At 38.1% G+C, this 22,002-nt stretch overlaps 1 protein-coding gene across 1 annotated transcript in view; it reads right to left on the bottom strand.

The window, feature by feature from the left end:
- Positions 1 to 22,002, bottom strand: part of man1a1 (mannosidase, alpha, class 1A, member 1) — a 138,770-nt gene that overhangs the window by 59,322 nt on the left and 57,446 nt on the right. The window contains exon 4 of the mRNA XM_042389729.1: positions 16,806 to 16,886. Coding sequence (XP_042245663.1) covers positions 16,806 to 16,886 — 81 coding nt within the window. The remainder of the gene's footprint in view (positions 1 to 16,805; positions 16,887 to 22,002) is intronic.

Raw genomic sequence — 22,002 nt, 5'->3', positions numbered from 1 at the left:
TTAAGTTCTGGAGGAAACTGAGCTGGATGAATGAAAAAAATATGTTTATAATATCTGTTATAAAAGACAAATTTTACATTTTTATGATGTGTATAATATTATATGGAAAAACACCATTTAAAAGACCAAATAAAATAAAGCTGCCAAATTTCTGAAACAACATATTATATCAAATTATAGAGAATCACTATAATTTCAATAATTAACATGTTGAACCGTGTTTTGTTTTGGAGACGTTTTGTTGATGAATGATGGTGGTTACTGTGAACTGTGGTGACAAACTGTGTAAACTGGTTTCTTCAGCAGCAGGATGTCAGCAGGTTAACATGGCTGTGATGTGTAATGTTAATTGTTATCAATGAGAAAATGACACTGGATCACATTAATGCATCCTTTCCTTCGTGTGCGTTAAACCAATTTTAATCCAGAGCAGGAATGACAAACTCCACTAACAATAAAAACTATTACATATAGAATAATAACTAATGTCAACCATCAATAGTATAAAACATGTAGTTTTATTTCATGAAAATCTTCATCTATAAACTTAAAGGTAACCTACTCTTATTTTACCCAGTTCTATGTTAATCTGTTGACTCTGAAATATGATCTTATCTTTCTTCATGTCATCCATGTATGTGCTTATATTATATATTATTATATCATTATCTGTTATGATGTATTATGATTTTATTATATTATCTTACTATTATTTAATCCACTCAACTGTATTACTACTTCTTTGTCACACTTTTGCTTATATTAACATGTATTACCAGATTAGTAATCTCACCCTGCATTATTTTAATCTCATTTTATCACACAATATGAAAAACAAGGAGTGTCATTTAAACAGTAACTGGTCCACACACAGCAAACAGCCCTCAGTCCATGTACAGTAACTGCTGATCAGTGATACATTCAGTTATTTTATCTCTGACCTTTATAATATCAAACACATGCGTGTGTGTGTGTGTAGTTGTGTGTGTTTGTAGTTGTGTGTGTGTGTGTGTGTGTGTGTGTGTTGCCTCCATCTACTGATTCACTGAACTGAGTTTCTTTATCTAAAGTGGATTTGGTCAGTCAGCCTCAGATGGAAATAAAACTCTGTGACAGCAGCACGGCTTCAGATCTCTGTGTGGTCCTTTTAATCAACTGTATGTGTGTGTGTGTGTGTGTGTGTGTGTGTGTGTGTGTGTGTGTTCAGAAGAGTTTAACTGTTAGCAGGTTAAATTTACCAACATTGTAAATCTGGCCCCTCAGTTATTCATCCATGGCAGTGTTTCTACGTGCTAATAAACAGCACCAGTCAAAAGTGTTGACACAGTTTGACTGGTGCTGTAGCTGCTGTAATACACTGGTGTATACACAGATACTCTGGTGTATACACAGATACTCTGGTGTATAAACAGATACTCTGGTGTATACACAGATACTCTGGTGTATACACAGATACTCTGGTGTATAAACAGATACGCTGGTGTATAAACAGATACGCTGGTGTATAAACAGATACTCTGGTGTATACACAGATACTCTGGTGTATAAACAGATACGCTGGTGTATAAACAGATACGCTGGTGTATAAACAGATACTCTGGTGTATACACAGATACTCTGGTGTATAAACAGATATGCTGGTGTATAAACAGATACTCTGGTATATAAACAGATACGCTGGTGTATAAACAGATACTCTGGTATATAAACAGATACGCTGGTATATAAACAGATACTCTGGTGTATAAACAGATACGCTGGTGTATAAACAGATACGCTGGTGTATAAAGAGATACGCTGGTATATAAACAGATACTCTGGTGTATAAACAGATACGCTGGTATATAAACAGATACTCTGGTATATAAACAGATACGCTGGTATATAAACAGATACTCTGGTATATAAACAGATACTCTGGTGTATAAACAGATACTCTGGTATATAAACAGATACTCTGGTGTATAAAGAGATACGCTGGTATATAAACAGATACTCTGGTGTATAAACAGATACGCTGGTATATAAACAGATACTCTGGTATATAAACAGATACGCTGGTATATAAACAGATACTCTGGTATATAAACAGATACTCTGGTATATAAACAGATACGCTGGTGTATAAACAGATACGCTGGTGTATAAAGAGATACGCTGGTATATAAACAGATACTCTGGTGTATAAACAGATACGCTGGTATATAAACAGATACTCTGGTGTATAAACAGATACGCTGGTGTATAACAGGTCTATGGAAGAATATGATTTGTGAGCAACTTTTATTTATCTTAAAAATATAATTACTTAAATTAAACTTATTCATCAAATTAAAAAATAAGAGGAAAAAGGGGGAATCATTATTAAATTATAATTTGTTTCAAATGCAACAAAAGCCAAACTGTAGCTGCCAAGTTTACAACAATAAATTCTTTCTCATACTGTAAATACAAAGGATCTGAGTGTTTTATTGATATAATTGTTTATGAATCGTGTGTGTTGACACTGTTGATGGATGCGGACGATGTAATATGAGAATAATTTTGGTCCTGGCTGGTGAGTTGAGGCTCCACTTTGTTAGAAAACAAGAGGACTACTTTTTAAAAAAATAATCAATATCAACAAAATCAACAAGCGCATTCTTATGATTTATGTCAACCTAATATTAAATGTTAAAGTCATTTACCAGAGTGTCATTATTTCATTTCTTTCTAGGGACAATTATATAGTAAATAAACATTTCACTGGTTAATTTATCTTTCTAACTGCACCTCATTAGTTTTATCTTTATAGTTTTTCCTCCTCCACTGCAAATACAACTCTACTGAAACTGCCATCACTAGTTTCACACTGACTTTTTATATCATTCATATTTTATTTAACTGAAGTTGTGCTACAACAGCAACACAGAATAAACCCCAACATTCATTTTGGCACACACACACACAACAATCTGATGAATGTTTCTCATACTCATCAATCTACGGTATCAATACTGAACAGAAAATACAATCTTAACCAGGCGAGTAAAAAGTAAACTGAAACACAAATATTTCCATTATTACTGTTTTACCTGATCAGTTCTCTAAAGATAAAAATGAGGCAACTTCAGCTCAAACCACAGTAGATACACTATGATCTGTACTGATGATGGAGTAGATCACTGAGCGGCTTCAGCTAAAATTATTAGTCGATTTATCAATTAGATGATTTATAATCATTTTGCAACCTCATCTCCTCAATATGTTCATATGTTACTAATTTCAAAAAGCAAACATGCTTTGAATGAATGAAATTTTTATTATTGTGTCATGCATACAGTTGTACGCCCGCATGGGCTTACAAGACACCATGAAATCCAACAATCCAGGACCAGAGTTCAACGTATATATTGTAGAAAGATCTAGAGACCATCATTAAATAGTGCAGACCTTCTAATTTACTGTCAAAAGCTCAGCATATATTACTGAAAAGTCTAAGTAAACACTAATTAAACATCTCGCCTTCTTTTCCGAGCTTTTGAGATAAAGTTAACAAACTAAAATACATCAAAGTTAAACAACCGTTCAGTTTTTGCTCTGAACACCAAAATATTTCAGGGTTTAGTCGAACGATTTCATGAAACAGTAGCTCTCTTAAGTTATCATAATCTGTACAGTACAATAGAATATGGGACTAGAGATGGAATAACACCTGGATTTGGTTTTTATCAACATAATGAGAAAATATTATAAGTCACAGAACAGCAGCTACGTGTTCGCTGACAGTATTCAGTCTGTAAACAGCATCTCTTACACAACGTCACTGGTAGCAGCTGAAGCAGGATTCAACTTTTCTATAGTTGTGTTTATATAATCACAGAACGGATCCTGGTTTAATATTAAAAACGTCAACAGTGACAAAATGTTTTTAACATGTAAACCAACCAACAGGTGCCTGAACACATGAGGGATAAAGCTGCTGACTCTCCACTGAACATACGACACATTATAAATAAAAACAAAACTTCCTTTACTGGAAAAATTCTTACCAGTGAAAGTAAGTCAGGAAGCAATTACACTTCCCATCAAAACATTATCAGAAAAGCTAATTAGTAGAATATAAATGTAATTTATTGGACCACAGGGGTGGAATTTTGATGACTAATTAAAGTTTTCGAGCAATATTTTGCTTTTCTGTCGTTTCTATCATCGTATGTTGAATGAAGACTAATCAGGGTCTTTTGAATCATTTCAAACCTGTTTCATAGTTAAAACGAGCAGAGGAATATAGAATAAAAGAGGGAGACTTGAGATGTGAGAGTCTGGATCATATTGGTCAGACTCGACTCTCTTTCTTCTTCTTCTGTCCTCAATCCTTCCATCTGTAGCCGCGCTCTCGCTCCTCAGAACAGATTAGACCGGCCTAAAAAGAGATTAAGATAGATATCCAGAAAATTCATTCTCTACGGTCGGTAAGTAACCTTTAGTTGGCTGTGTGTGTGTGTGTGTGTGTATCTGTGCGGATATTTAAGGCGCTTTACTTAGCCACAGCAGGAGGATAGAAGAAGAAATGGCCAAAAGGGGGAAAAGGGACGGAGGCGGCGGTTTTTCCTCCCTGCAGCAAAGCCAATTTTCTCACTGAGTGAATGTGATTTCCTGAGGACAGAAGATAGAAGCTATCGGCTCCACCCGACACACCGCATCACTGTGTGTGTGTGTGTGTGTGTGTGTGTGTGTGTGTGGTTGTCAGTGGTCATGAGTGCAGGTTGTTGTGTCGACCTGTGCAGGCAGAGGTCAGAGATGGGATTACACAGCGGATGGCTTTGTGTCAATGAGCTTCTCCTACCGGGGAGATGAATGTGTGTGTGTGTCTGAATCACTGTCAGCTCTTCATAGAAAGTCTATAATTTGAACATTTCAGTATGAATGGAATGATAAACAGATGTACTTTAATGTTAGGGATCGACTTATTTCATAAAAACTGACAAACTGGAGACATTCAGTCGAGTCTGCAGGACCTAATATCACTAAAAACAACTCTATGTGCTGCAAAAATCATCTTTAATATGCAATAATCAGCGTAAAGTTTGTTATGTTTGGTCCAAAACACAGATACAGTCAGATATTTCTACACTAACCTCTTAAACCTTGTAAAAATTAAATCCTTTAAAAATAGTGAAAAGTCACATCACAACACTCCAAAACCCAAATACTGTATATTCAGTTTACAAGTAATCAATAATCAGATTCCTGAACTGACAAACTTTTTAATGAATCATCTGAACAGACTCACATTTTAAGCGTGTGTGTGTGTGTTTCCACCATCTGGCAGCCTTGATTTTAAATGTATTGTTCTAAAAAAGATTAAAAAAACTGAAACTTTTATCTCATAGATCATTTTTCTTTCTTTTTTCAGGATCATGGAGGAGCTGAAGGAACAACATACAGAAACACAAAGTGGACGGGTCAGCGGTCCGTGAGGATAAACAGAGTCTGGGTTGGATTTGTCAGGACTGTTGGAGGAAACCAAAACATCCGACAGGGAATCACTTCATATTTGATCAACTGAATCAAACAAGTTCTGTGCAAACGAATATTTAGTGAGCGGTGACGAAAGAATACAGACAGACGAACCTCCCCTTTTTTAGACTAAATACATAAATATATAAATGTCATTATTACTCATTAAAACAAACAATCAACACATAGTACAAACAAACAATTTACACAAAACACAGATAGAATAAGTCGATCTGTGCAACCAGAAGCATCTTACTGGGTCCTAAAAGCTGCTACAGAGCGTCGCATCTTCACTGTCGTATTCGATGAACTCCTAACTCAGACCTTCTAAATTTGATGAAACATTGATGTCTTGGAGGTACGACAATACTTTTAAAAAATGCTTTTAAAGTCTATTTAAAGTCGTCTCCAGAGACTCACCTGAGATACACAACGGAAATAAAACACTGAAGCCTGTTTCTGTCCTTCTTTCCCTCCCGGTGGCTGCACAGCCAGGCGGGATGGAGTAAATAGAGGGTTATATGTGTGTGTGTGTGTGTGTGTGTGTGTGTGTGTGTGTGTGTGTGAGTGAGTGAGTGAGTGTGTATCATGCTCGACAGGTGTCTGATTGGACGTCACAGTCTCAGGGGTTGTTCTGTCAGTGTGGGTTGCTCTTGGTTGCCTTTTTAGGTGTGTGTGTGTGTGTGTGTGTGTGTGTGTGTGTGTGTGTGTCCTGCCTGTAGATGTCCACTCTACATTCAGTTCAGGGATTAAGAAGTGTGTGTCTGTCGTCTCTTCACTGCCTGATGTTCAATCACAGCATCTGACTCTCATGTTTGAATCCGTTCCCACTAAAACCAGTTTGATTATCACTGGAAGGAGTTTTATAGAGAAGAGACTGATCAGTTTTTTTCATATTAGTTAATATCAGTATGTTTTGCTGCCACCATGACAAAAAAAGTATTTGCTCAGTTTCCTGTTATAACGAGGAACTCTTCCTCCTTTCTTTACTTCTTCTTCTGGTGCGACTGTAGAGCGAGTCGTCCACCAATCAGAACGTCGGTTTGATCCCCGAATCCTCCAGTTCACATGTCTGAATGTGTGAATGTGTGTGTGAATGTGTGTGTGTGAATGTGTGTGTGTGTGTGAATCTGTGTGTGAATGTGTGTGTGTGAACGTGTGTGTGTGTGTGTGTGAATGTGTGTGTGTGTGTGAATCTGTGTGCGAATGTGTGTGTGTGTGTGTGTGTGTGTGTGTGTGTGTGTGTGTATGCAGTCCATTTACCGTTTAACGTTCCTTTTCACGTTATAACAGGATAGTTTCATGTTAAATGACATAAAAATATATTTTCCAATAATATATATATAAATATTATATCACTAGATATTAAATTATTCCATTTTAACAGAAAGAAGAAGAAGAAACATTTCTCGGCACTGAGTGACTTTTTGTTGTTTTAGGACGTTTCTTGTTAACAAACCAACTTATAACAAGAAACAGCTATATTTTTATCATGGTGACAGAAACACACTGCTGCACAATATACAGCATATCATGAATTTAATTAAGTTTATATAGAAAATATTCTCTTAAAATAAAAAGATTCAGAACTCAACAAAAATGACCCAGAATTGTATGAACTGCAAAAAGAGAAATAATAAAGATTTTATATCTAATAATGTTATTTTAGAGTGTTTGACTGGCTACGTGTCCTGAGGGATGAGTCTAATTACTGGTGTCTCAGAATGTCAACTTCATTAACTGGTAAAAGTTAACAAAAATACATCATCTATCCATTATGTGCTGGGAATTTCAGGAAGTGTCCTGTCAATATTCCTAAAATAAGATCATAAGATTGGTTAGAAGCAGCTTTGTTTCCAGGAAATCTTCTATTTGGATCATAGTTTATGTCATTTATATCACCTGGTGCACATAACCGTCAGAATCTAATCATCTACTTTAAACTAATGTAGAAGAAAGTCTAGAGGAGAAGAAGCTATCTAAAGTTTTATGTCATTGCACCTCCTCAGTGAACCTCTACATGTCATTCATTCATCCTCTTCACTATAAAAACCATTTTCTGCTGCCAGCCGGCCTCCTGTTGTCCTGCTCTGTGCTGCGTCTGCTTCCCTCTCTGCTGTATTTTCCATTAATCTGAGCCACACTTCATTCCTTCTCTCATCTCGCTTGTTGTTCTCGACGCAGCACTTCTACTGTGTTGAAGCTTCGGTCTAAACCTCCAGATGTGGTTTGTTGTGTGGAGTCGATCTTTCAATGTGTTTTTGGGTTCACGCACATCTGGATTTGATGTATTCTGGTTGTTTTTTTTAATAGTGTGATGCATGTTGCAAATGAAGCATTTTATTGTGTCTCTAATTAAATACAGTACATGATGTTAGTCCTCTAGTGAAGTTGTGCACAGATGTTAGTTGTTGTTGTTGTGGTGGCGGCTGGTTTGAGTATTTGTGACACCTCCATGAAGAGACAGAGGTGGACATAAACTCTCAGAAAGTATTCAGCTTAATGTCACATTAAAGCCCCTGGAAAGGCAAATCCATGATTGGCTATTAATCATGTAATTTGGGATCTAATGTGCATGTAAACACATAAAAAGCACGAGAACATAGCCTTTGACATAGTCTGTGTAATTCTTTAGAAAGTTTCTCTCCCTTCACTTGTTACTGGGTTGCAGTTAGACGGGGCTAAACTAGGGAATTTATTACATAATAAATACCTGCCCAATCATATTTAGGACAAAGATGATTGACGTGGCTATCTGGTCAAACTCATGAGAAAACAATGCAGTGCACTTTGCTTTGCTTTTAGCTAGAATGAGAATTCAAATTAGCCTGATATGGTTTGAAAGTTACTGCGTTAAGCTAACTAGCAGACTTGGGTACACCATCCAAATCTGCATTAATCACTGAGTGGATAAGTTGCTCGAAAGTGTAGCATAGCAATGCTAATGCTAACCGTTTCATGTAAGTGAATGGAAGATGCTAAAACACTTAGCTTCGTAGTCTGGAAGTATAGTTCAATAAAAACACAGTTTCAGGTGGTCTAACCTAGTTTGTTAGTTAGTGGATTATTCAAGCTTTCTAACCAAGTAGGGTCCATTTGATAGATTTGGTATTTTATTCCATATCAGTAAAACGTTTTAGTGAATGAAAAGAAAATAAAGTGGTACTTGAGCTGAAAGTGAGCTGTCAATCAAACATGATCTGGACACGCCCACACAGTCCTGAGAAATGCTTTGAGCGGCCAAATGAGCTGTTTTTGAGCTCAGTTTTCTAAAAGTTATGAATGTTTATTTTCATTCAGATTTTTTCAACTTTGATATCATATATGGATTTACATACATTACTCGTTATTCTTTAACCCAGAGCGACCAGTAAACGCTGAGTCATGAATCACACTTCACCACCAGGAGTCCAGGATCAACGTCTCCAGACTGCTGACAGCACACAGCATGTTTAATTTTGTTTGGACAATAAACATCTAATTGCTTTGGTTGTAACCTTGACTCACACTAGTGACCCACATCTTGTGTTCTTGGAGAGTCTTCCCCAGAGAGCTCCAGTAAACCCTGCTGCTGCCAGCCTGAGGCTAACAAGGGTCTCACCCAAAACTCTCATTCATGTCTACATCACATGTACTTCCTGCCACCGTTGGATTAGATATCCAAATAAACATAATGAAGCATCTCTGGCTGCTCGTTTACTTTTATAAACGGGTCACAAATACTTGAGAAGAGGAAGTGAAGGAGCTGTTGCCATATGGCTGAGCAGCATATCTAATAAAACGTTCACATCTCCCCACAGTTTCCAAACTTCAGAGTAACAACTGTCTACTTGTCTGTCAGTCACAATCTGCCTCTCAGTCTCCTGCCTCTCATGATTAATGCTGCATTTATGTCACATAAGACTGACCGTGAATACCAGCAACTCACTGGGAGGAGAACATTATCCTCTGACTGGTAATTACTGGTAGAACATGCAGATATTTGCAGGTTCTGGTATCTGTAACGTGAGGCAGGCGGCCAATGGGAGGTGACAAGATAATGTTTGAACCTTTGCACCACATGTACATCTGAGATATGGACAAACTTATGGCAAAACAACACATGAGATCAAGTTATTAGAGAATAAATACTGGTGTTGAGATATAAAGCAGCCTGGTTGGGTTTTTACAGCTCTGTGTGACTCGTATCCTTTAATGACTCTCAGATTATTGGTGAGACTGAATCTAAATGTGTGTTGAAAGCTTGGAGGACTCCTACTGTAGTCCAATAATAATCTATTTACCACAATATCACTACTAAGTAATTGTATGATTTGATCATGAAAGCTGAAAATGAAAGTGAAGGATGAACTCTCGCCTGATTGGCTGAGATTGGTGAATATTTTCGGATAAACAGTCTTAATGGAGTCCAATCAATTAGCGGGAGAGACTGAGCGGAGACCTGCTGCGCCTGTCTGAGCCCTGAAAATAAAACCTTTTAGGAAATGAATCAAAGTCTGGCAACAGGAACCTAAAAGTTCACCTCATTTCTGTTGTCTGTTGCCACAGAAATCCATGAAACAACCAAACTGTGCCAAGATGAATCAGTCAAACACAGATCAGTGCAGTAAAAACAAGCAGAGACAGCAAATGTTCCTCCAGACAAACGCAGCTCATTGTTATTCAGTCAGCAGGAACATATTCATATATGCTGCTTCCTGTATGTTTTATGCATGGTCATGATTTATTATCTGATATATTGTTTATGTTAGTATTAACCCTTCGACCATGTGACTTTTGTCCAAGTCAAAATTGACCCGGGAGGACAAAAGTGCTATAAAAGTGCTATAAATTTTAATAAAACGCCCAAAATTCAATGACAGTAGTGATCACTACTTTTACTTGCTTTAAAGTGTGTGGTATGGAACCATCAATGTGATTTTCAGGCAATTAGATGAAAGAAATCCATATTTCTGATATAAAAACATTTGAAAACAGGTCAAATTTGACCCGAGGACAACAGGAAGGTTAAAGATACCACTTAGCATGTCTGTGGATGAACTTTTTTGTCTCTATTTCCTACATTATATAGTGTTTGTTCTACGAAGGCCAGTTTGTAGAGGAGGGATAACGACAGCAACCAGTAATTCCTTCGACTGGGTATTTGTATTAAAGTAGACATGACAGGAAACCAAACCGTATCCTTTAATCACAGAGTACGAACATGTCGGTTTGGAACTTGATTAACAGATAATCTGACTCCCGCTGTAAGATGAGCACATAACACAGCTCACCCTCTTCAAGTATTCATGCTATTTCTTCTAATGTGCTGAACCTCCACTTACGTCTGCCTACACGTCTCCCTCTTCTTATATATTATATATTATAACACAGCCAGGTTGCATGTTAACAGCAAAATGCTCTGTTCTGTATTGAGAGCTGATAGAAATATGATCAGTAAGACACAAAAAACATCCTCAGGTTTAAAGACAGCAGATGGAATTTTATCTATTTTCTTCCAAACTTTTCGTTTTTCACTCAGATAAATGTGACTGCAGAGTCAAATCTCATCAAAACTCGCTCAGATAGGTTTCTCGGAGGTCCAGACGACACCTGAGATCTCATCTCTGGTCTCATCTAATAGATACTCCTGATGTAGAGGGGGTTACGTAATGCCTGACCACTGTTCAATTTGTTCATTTTATTATAAAAAAACCCTTCAGAACAGCTGCACAGGAGCTTTTTAGTGAGCGTATCGTCCAATCACATCAGGACTCGCTCTGATGTGGGTGTATGTGATGTGTAGCTTTGTATTTTGTATGGTGTGTTCTTTGTTTTTGTTTGTTTTTTGGGGTTTGTTGTTGTGCTGTTGTATGTTTAAATTGTAATGGACAACAGATGCAAATTAGCTTCAAGCTAACTCTGGTGCAGTGCATCATTTATGCTTAATACTGCACACTGTCCTGTTCAATCAATCAAATCAATCAACGACAGGTCACCGTTTCTTGGAGGTCCAGGCGACACCTGAGCATCAAAGCCTCTGCTTTTGGTTTTCAATGACTGGATTTGAGCTTTAATCTGAGTTGTTCTAAGAGAGGAAGGAGGCAGCTGGGACGCTCATCCTCAGATTACTCTGTCAGACACAACTAGAGGAGATTAGGATTAGTTTTCATCACAATCAAGCATCACCATTGTTGTTCATTATAATCAGGATGAAAACCTCCTCTGATCATGAATAATAGCACATATTTAATATTTTTAATACTTAAGAAGTGACAGGACTGCTGATCAATATGACGCCAACATGACTTCATACATCTGTCCAGTGGACGGAAATCGCCTCTTCTTTCTAAAATAAAACAAGCTTCCTTAAGCTAACACTTATCTTCCCGTCTCCTCATGGGTTCTTCATTATCTGTTCACCCATTATAGGTCTTCATCTCTCCTCCTCCTCCCCTCATTTATTTACTTCTTCCTTCATTCCTTCCTTAATTCTTTCGTTTATCTTTGACTCCTGTTTGCTTCATACTTCCTGTCGTTCACTCGTCTACCTTTTAGTTCCCTTTCTGTTCATCCTTTTCTTTCTTTCCATTATACCCTCATCCCTAGTTTCAGTTTTCCTTGCTAGCTGTGCTCTGAGGAAGGTTTTATGCAGATTTGTCAGCCCTAAAAGACCAAATACATGAAGTCTTTTTGTTGTTTTTTAACTATGGAGCATCACCAGCTGTATCCAACATCCATACAACATACTAGCTTTTAAGCATGTAGTGTTTTCACAGTCAGTATATATGCTAAAATATCCTTTAAGTAGTTAGCTGTAGATGTACGTTATCCCCCCACAATGCAATGCACAAAGAAAATACAGGAGCTGGAAAAAAACTAAATGTGGATGGTTGTGAAACAGATACAAGAAGACCCGAGTATTAAAAAAAATACTTAAATTTTGTGGAAGAACATTTTGCTGTCTCTTCTTTAAAGTCTAAATGACTAAAGTTTTATTATTAAAACTGTGAAGTATACTGATTTCTGATATGTTAACTGCAGAAACAGACTATAAAGATTAATAAACAGTACATAATGTAGACAGTTAGTATAAAGAAAGGAACTGGGACATGTTCTTCTTCCTCCTTCTCTCTCTGAGCGTCTCACTTTCTTTCTTTCCTTTCTCCGTCCGTCTCTCCTTGAAGGATGACTGGAAGTCTTTTATTTCACTCATCTTCCCCCCGCAGACTGTTTACTTCCTTCCTGCCATCATTTCCTTCTTCCTCCTCCTTTTCTTCAATGAATAATGTTACCTGCTGTGATTTGTATGCAGGCAGGGACGTTAAAAGCCTGCCAAAGGTGCCTACAGCCGGTAGCAGCTGTACTTTTACTGATCACATTTTCATCAAAGGCTTCGGTCTCTTTGAGTCGGAGCCAGACTGGGACTGACAGGGAGAGAGAGAGAGAGAGAGAGAGAGAGAGACCTTACCTCTGTATGCTTCTAACTAACACCTTTTTATTACTCTTTGACTCGTTGCCCTGTCATCCCTCTTAAACCCCAAACTCTCCTAAATTCCAAAATTCAGCTTGTAAGAACAAAACACAAAACACATTCCAGCTCAGACTGCTGACAGTACGGAAGATCAAGGGTGGCAATTATGGACCTCGCACTCTCTGACTTCCGTACACCAACGGCAGGAAATCCCCCCGCGATCAAGTGAAAGATAAATCAAATAAAAACCCTATTTTGATTTCCATTTTTAAGATTGCTTTACAGAAGCAGTGTTTTTTTTTAGTAATAATTTAAGTGCTCAAACCCATTGAGACACTCTGAAAAGAGATGAATCAAAATTACTCAGACACTGAAAGCTCAGACGGTCCACCTGTCTTGTTGATTGATCCATAAAACTCCACAGAGGCCTCCACATGTCTGACCAGAAGACAAAAACCCAAAGATATTATATTTTCTATCATGGAGGATGAAGAATATCAGCAAATATTCCCATTTGGAACCAGAAAGGAATAAAGAACAAGTGAATTTTTGGCATTTTTTGCTTAAAAATTGATTAAATAATACTTATTTACAGTTGATCGACTAATTGACACCTGTCCCAATCATCTGATATCAAAGAATATCAAAGGAATCAGTTGTCTGTACTAAATGATGTCTGATGAGTGAATAAAGTAAATAAAATAGAAGACAGAATACAGCAAATAAAGCTTTCAGTTTGTCATTGTGGAGTATTTAGTGTCTCTAATGAATCCGGTTTCCATTCATGCAGCAACATATCAGACTACAGAGGCAGTCGAGGGTCTGAACACTTTAAGGTCACAGTCTAATCTATAACTCTCTCTATTCAGCTGAAAGCCTCTCTGCTCTCTCGCTGGCTTTGAATTGAACATCTACTCAGAAGGTCGGCCGCAGCTTCATCTAACAGATACTCCAAACAGGGAGTTATATAAAGCCTGACCAGTGTTCAACTGGTTCATTTTATTATGAAAAAAGCAAAAAGCACCTCCATACAGCTCAACAGCTTTTAGTAAATGTGCTTTTGTAAAATACTGGTTTTGTAGGTTTGGTTGTCTTGTCAAGAGTCTAATTGTAGTAGAAAGGCTGAGCCAATGATTACATAACTTAAATAATTTACCTGCCAAGAAGACGTTTCACTTGACAAAATCAGGTAAATAAACAACAAACATATAGATGCTGATCAGAGAAATGTGTCAGAATATTTTGTTAAATGTCATTCTGTGGGAGTGTAATTATCTGCTTCGTCAGGTCTTCATTTAAAACTTATAAAACTTTTGGTATTTTTGTGATTTTTTTGTGTCGGCAGCCATTACTCCCAGTTCTTCCATTTAATTTAATTAAAACTTGTCCTCCTCTGTTTATTACTTTACTATTTTAAAGTGGATCTACATATATATTGGCTCCTATTTCAGTGTAATTACCAAGTATAAAGTTACCGCTGAAGCGTTTTCGTCTGTTTTTCAGGATTGGATCCAGCAGTCAGAAGCCTTCAGTCCTCCGAGGCCACGCAGCAGCCCTCCATCTGTAGACCCTGACCTGGAGGACAGGAACCTCCCACAGCTCCCATGAAATACTAGAGCCTTGAACTGATCCACTCTCATAAAAAATAAAAAGAAATTGAGCTAAGAGTGACTGCTGAGGAACGCTTCCAGTGTTTGACACGTTTCAGGAGATTCTCATTAAAGCTTCCTGTGCTGGTTTTGACGGAGCAGCTTTTTGTCCTGATCGTATTTATTGATTACGATCAGAGACTCGGCGACGTCTGTTTGAACACTTTTAGCTGAACCACAGTTTGTAAGTCTGTTGTTGACTGGTTTAACTGGTCTGTTTAGGTGTATTGACACAGATATCATGTAACTGGCTGTTGAGGAACCAATCAAGATGATGTATAGGTGTCAATGAGGCAACCAGAGTCAATATTCATATTGATTTACACGTGTAGAAGAATTAAAGAGCAGGTCGGGTTTGAAATACTTGTGTGATTTGAGTTATTTTGTGTCTGAAAATGACAAATCAATTCTGAACTTTGGTTTAATATTTGAGCTGTTTTAAACGGGACTAACGATTATCTTCATTATCGATAATTTATTCGATTAATGGTTTTGCCTATAAAATGCTTGTATGTAGTTCAATGTGTAAGTTTTATGAGACGTCTACAAATACCACGTTTTGTCCAATCGACACTCAAAACAAAACATAAAAATTCTGACTTTTGAGAAGCTGCGAACTCCAAAACTGACTTTAACGATTATTCAGTTATCATAATAACTGTCGATCAACTAATTGATTCATCGTTGTCGCTCTAGTTTGACATAAAATAAAGCTAAACTAACTTTCACTTAAGCATCCTTACATTTCCTGAGATCTTACAGACTCGTGACTTTAGTAACAATGATTCTTCATCTCTTTGTTATTATTGCTACTTTTAGCTCTGACATCCAGCATCCTTGATGAATCAGAAATAACGTTCCTCTAGATTTTCTGTGTGTGTTGAAGCGGAGAAATTCATCTCATCGAGCTCGGAAATGAGTTTCACTACCAGAGAAATCCCAGTCTGACTCCCATCTGTGTCCGCTAATAACGAAGCACTTAACCACGCAACTCCAGTTCACTCGCCGCTGGGATGACGGTGGAGCTTCTCTATGTGTGTGTGTGTATTAAAGAACAGATTCCAGCAGACGTGTGAACAGCAGCGAGGATCAAAGTCACTCAGAGTGAAATCCCTCTCGTGACGTCATCTCTCGGGTTTTTAAATCAAGCTTTTTGCAGGTAGCGGGTTCTGTGGAGGTTTTAAAAGCTTTTTTTCTGCAGGTGATTTGCAGAGTTATCCATTCTTTTGGTGCAGTCTTATCATTCATTAAGAGACTGAAGTGTATAATTAAAAAACAGAGAGAAAGAAGAGAAGATATTGAGGAAAATCGAGTTTAACGCAAAAATCTCCTGCACCGACAGAGAAGAAGCAGATCTGAGTGTAATACCTGGCTGATGTCATTTTCACAGCCTCTTGTCACAGAGCAGATTCACACACACACACACACACACACACACACACACACACACACACACACACACACACACAGCAGGACTGGCACTGTGAGTAAAGTGAGAAGCCCCGTGGAAATTCTCTCCTCTCTCATTTTTCTGAATAACACCAGTCTGGAGCAAAGATTTGTCAGCGCTCAGACACTTCAGGACATATTTCCTTCTTCAAGGCCGACAGAATAACAACCTTCCTCTTTTTCCTCTTCACCTCAAAAAAAAAAAAGTATCTCTTTGAAAATACAACAAAGAAACAACATTTTTTTTCCAATTTCTGGGGAAGCTTTTAGGCAGCTTCTTAGTAAACGTTAGCAGCACCGAGTGAAAAACAAAAAAGACAAATACTGTATCTAGTTTTATACACGGATTAATAACTATTGTTGTATCCTGGACTTGTGCACAGACACCACAGAGGAAAACAACAAAGAACCACAACATCTTGTGTCCATTTCCCAGTAATCCACAGCGTGTTTAACACATGAAGCAGCTTTGTTGGAGTCTGAATCCAAGTCAAACTTAACTTTTTCCAAGGAAAAAGACAAATAAATCCAACTAGACAGGACAACACCCACACTGGGGAGAACTTGGTTGTTAATGGGAAAATGTATCAGCAGTGTTTCCTCTACATACAATCACATGTTCGTACCTTTTATACTAAACAGCGAGGTGAAGTGACGGCGTGATATTCCCGCCGTGAACAGGCTGTATAAAAGGGGGTTAGTTAGGAGGAGATGTGAGGAACCTGGACAGGAAGCTTCAGTTTGTTTCTTACCTCCTTCCCAGACAGGTAGTACGCAGACAGCAGACCTCCAACAAACCGGATGTTCACCTCAAACACGGACACTTCAGCGTTCTGCAGCAGGGACACAAGACAAGAGAACATTTATCATACATCATTCATATCATGTTCTCAACCTTAATACATCCTGTATTCATGTCTCTGCTCTTAACTTTTACATTTTCTTTAAAAACTTTTGATTCTTTTCATTTGCATTTTGATGTTTTTATGCCGTCTTTCTTTCTTTTTTTTTAATGCTTTTAATGCATTATGTAAAGGACTTTGAAACGTCTTTGAGTATGAAATGTGCTTCCCAAAGAATCTGCCTCACATTGTCTCTAACGTTGCCCCTCGGGGGGGGGGGGGGGGGGGATCAGACTGAGGTGGGCTGGATTAAAGCTGCCTACAGGAGATACTGAAGAAGATGAAACCCTGGTTCGTTAGGCCGAGTCTCGCTGTGAACGAGTGACGTCGACTGAAGACTGAGCGAGATGAATGAATGAATGAATGAGCTGCAGTTACCTGTTTTTGCTATGCATTGTGGGTAGGGCTACAACTAAACTGTTGATTATTTTCTAGATTAATCGATTATTTGTTTAGTCATTAATGTCATAAAAAGGTGAAAAATGTTGATCAGTGTTTCCTAAAGTCCAGGATGACGTCCAAACATGTCGTTTACTGTCACAGAGGATTTAAGAAACCAGAAGATATTCACATTTTAAAAGCTGAAATCACAGAATTTTGACTTTTCTTGTTAAAAAAAAGACAAATAGAAGCGATTAATTTAATAATCGTCAACTAATCGATTAATCTAGTGTTTCAGTTATAATCACAACACACACAGAAACAAAAGTGCTTTATTTTTTAGGCTGCATGTAGACACAGCAGTCAGTGCTAACGTTAGCCGGCATGCTAACAACATGATTACAAAGACAATATCATCATGCTGATGGTTGGAAGCTGTAATGTTTATAATATTTAGTTGTTACTTTATATATGATATTCAAACTTTCGCTCAAACGTGGAGAAAAAATAAATATTCCAACTGTTCAAAATCAAAATACAGTCTGTCAGTGCGACAGACGGTTTGAAGTAGTTAAAATAAAAAATAAAAAATCAGCTTGACCTGTAGTACACTCTCTGACCTGCCAGTAAACTAAGCTAATAAGCTAATAAATTAAAATGCAGAACATTAGCGAGCAGAACCGTGTGATCAAATAATCACGACACCGAAGCATCTGAGAAGCAGAGTGTGGAAGGATTTTCAGGCCAAAATTAGCAACAAACATCAGGCTGTTTGACTCAGCAGCTAGTTTAACTCTACAACCTGGTCTGACACACGGAGCAGCTGTAAGTCTGCTGACGGATGGACATCGCTGCCATTTATGATCCCAACATTCCCAGTAAAGTGTTTCTCTGACACATTATGACGTCTGGGTCGTGTTCGAATTAATTCAAACTAATTATTTTTTAGTGCAAACTGGCTCCAACTTGACTTTTTGAAAAAGTGACGGCCTTGTTTCCATGTTTTAGTTTTAGTATTAAGCAGGAAACACAGCTGAGGATGATGGAAATCATTAGTTTTAAAGGTGTTTTGGTAATTTGACCTGATAACGGCTCAACAGGAAGAGTCAGATTGTGGATGATAATGAAACCAAACATCCTTTCATTCAACGTCTGAGTCATTCTGACCTCTGCTTCATCAGCAGCTTCTGTTTCCTTTGTAGGAACATTTATTCCACTCTGTCACAGAACGCTGACAATCAATGCTCTCCATCCTCAGATGCCAAACGCTGCCTTAACGAGTGTGCAGCATCTAAAAATACTAAACTCTATTTCTAGACAGTTTTGACAGTTACAATGGGTCAAATAACAACTAAAATCTGTGCAGCCATTTGTCTCAGCGGCAGAACAATGAAGCCTCATCTCTCTCTCTCCGTCTTTATGAACAGATTCCTCAGTCAGATGAAGTTTGTGTTTGACTGACAGCTCCTATAAGTCACTGCTGTCGACTAGAGATAGCACAATAGACTCTGTCCTGTGGAAAAAAAACAAATAAAATGCCAGACAAAATGTGTCCTGTCTGAGTGAGTGACTGACTGAGTGGTTGACTGTGTTGCTGTTTTGTCCTAATTAAAATAGAATTACTTCCTCCACCATGAACAGGCGGCTGAAATGCAAAAGGACAATATTATTTCTCACTGCCTTGCTGTTTGTTGGCAGTGCAATATTGATGAGCTAGAGGAGTGAAACACAGTGCAACACCGATGCTGGAATGAATAAATATTTCAGCATTACCTGTCCTAAATAATGTATTCCTGAGTGAACATTTACTGCAGTATCTTTAGCAGCCGTCGTTGCTTTAAACGGCTTGACACTGACCCTCCCGAGTCAGCAGCCGCGTGACGGTTATCTCATCCTGCAAGAAGTCACGACAGAGTTGGCGGGCAAAGAGTCAGGTCTCCTGATGTTGGAACATTTAAGCCATTACAGAGCTGACAGGAAACTGACTAAGCAGGGAGCTAAACGCAGGCTGTAGCAAGATGAGTGGACCAGATTATGTTCCAATTAAGGCCTCTTTTAGATAAAAAAAGTGCATCTCATGATCTTTTGTTTGTGATTGGCTGCTGCAGCTGTAATGTGTCACTGGACAAACTGGTGGTCATGGAGAGAAAAGTGAAACCTGGTTTTCTCATTTTAGGAAATGTTGAGTTTCTTTTTTTCTCCCCCATCATGTTCTTGTGATTCTAAGTTGTGTTTTAAGCAAGCAGCAACCTCCGGGGCTGTAAAATGAAGCCAAAAACTGCAGTTCCTTGAACGACCACTTGAGGCTCCAAAAGTGAGTCAATCCCCATAGACCCCCATGTTAAAATGCCCAACTTTACAGCAGAAATAAACATGTTTACAGTCTGGTACAAACAACGGTTTTGGTCTCTGTAGATAATTTCCTCTTTCATGACAACTGTACGGGGGGTGAATTTTTTTATAACTCACCTGTTTTATTAAGCCGTAAAGTTCTGCATAATGAAGGACATGGCTGCTTTGAGTGACAGGTCCATCAGCCGCTAGGTGGCTTGTTTCAGCCATTCGGCCCCGCCTCTTTACCCATTTTTGATTGGCTGGGAGTTAGGCAGCATCACGCACCGCCAAGATGGCGACGGCCGGAGCGGCTCACTTTGAGCTTCCAAACCGCTCTTCAGACACCAACGAGTGACGTCACGGTAACTACGTCCATATTTTTATACAGTCTATGGTTTTAAGTTCTTTGCACTGGCTGCCCATTTGTTATACATATAGAGCCCTGCATGGATCTTATCCATTTCTACATCACCAGTAGGTAACTCAGGTCGTCCAACCAGGACCTGCTGGCGGTCCCTCGCTCGCGGCTGAAAACTAAAGGTGATCGTGCCTTTTGCATTTGTGGCTCCAACACTATGGAACTCTCTTCCTGTACAGATACGGTCAGCAGTCTCTGTAGAAGCTTTTATTAAGATTTTATATTGGCACCTTTTATATCGGCTTTTGTGTCTTCTTGAGTTGTCTGATTGGTGTGTGTGATCATTTGTTGTGGTGTATGTTTTTACTCTACATATGTTTTTATGGTTCTTATTTTCAACTCTTATTCCTGTGAAGCACTTTGTGAATTTCATTTCTGTGAAAGGTGCTATACTAAATAAACTTATTGTATTGTGTTTCAGAGTGTTTGAGTTCTGACAGACGTCTCCGGAGTGTGTTAAAGCTTCTACTCTTGCTTTTCCCTTTAAATAGATTTAAAATAAATGGCAGCGACCTGTGTGGGTCCTGCAGCGGGACTCCGACAGAGGTGTTAAAGTCTGATTTCCTCTGATTTTGTGATGCAGGCAAAGCACAAATATATCTTTTTCACAGACGCAGACATTTTGAATGTCAAAGCAGGAAATTCATGACGCTGGTATAGTGCATCGGGGTTATCATTTCAACCCCTGCTTTTCCTGCTATGGCAGGTCTAAATGTCTGCTGTGGAAAAAGTCTTTTCCAATCATTACACACAGAGGAGCAGAGAGCAAAGCTGAAGCAACGCTGCCAGCGTTTCCACCTAAAACTATATTATCAGTTAACAGTTTAGACATTTCACTGACATTTAGAGAAACCTGGTGACACAAGCTTAACATCTACAATCAAGAACATAAAAACTGAGCAATGTCAAGACATGTATGAATGTAGGAAGACAAATTAAGATAATATTCTGATACATTACACTATAAATACTATATACTAACATTTCTCTGGTTTATATGGTTGTAACTGAGTTCGTAAGTGACAAAACAATTACATTAAAGTCAATAAAATCTAGTAAAACTCCAACTGGAAAACATTTTTACCTTTAAAGGATAATGTTGGTGGTATTCTATATTGTTCTTATTGTCAATAAATCCTATGAAAAGACTCAAACCAATGAATTGATCCTTCTAACGAGTGTCTCTGTATACAAAGTCTGATATATCTTATTTCTGTGCCTGTTTCTGCTGCCATAAATATTCACTAGATCCTCAAATAAGTATCCTCAGTAAGTTCTATTAGATCCTCCAGAATATCCTCTATACATGATTGAAAGCTACAACTCAGTGGAACATCCTACCTGATGATATGAAGAGCTGTAGTTCAATCAATACATTCAAGACCAAATTAAAAAACCTGCTAAAGACCAATCAGCTGTGTGAGTCTATGGTCTTCTCATTAGCGCAGGTAGTCTGGCTTTTAATTTGACAAGTTTACATTATTAATTTCTAATTGACATTGTGGGTGTATGTGATGTGCTGTTGTGTTGTACTGTTAGTTGTTGTGCTGTTGTACGTTTTGATTGTGGGGGACTGTGGTTGTAAATTAGCTTTGAGCTAACTATGGTGCATCTTTTATGTTAAAAACTGTCCCAATCAATAAATAAATACAATGAAATCTGAAAGAATCTGCAACTGAAAGAAGTCTCCAGTATATTCACTTCTGTTTAAGTGATGTTTGCTAAAAGGACTCAGCTGTTTCTCTTTTTTCTGACTTTATATTTGGTGATCTCCCCTGTGATGGATCTGGATTCTCGGGCCAGTTTGAAGGTTTGTTGTGTCACTGAGAGGTTCAGATATCATCTAACTCGACTGTTTACATCCCACAGAGTTCACACAGCAGCTGGAAGAGGAACAAGTTTTATCTGACGGGC

This window comes from Thunnus maccoyii, chromosome 17, assembly GCF_910596095.1.
Source record: "Thunnus maccoyii chromosome 17, fThuMac1.1, whole genome shotgun sequence".
NCBI lineage: Eukaryota > Metazoa > Chordata > Actinopteri > Scombriformes > Scombridae > Thunnus > Thunnus maccoyii.
Note: the sequence above shows the minus strand (reverse complement) of the source record. Positions and strands in the feature narration are given on the sequence as shown.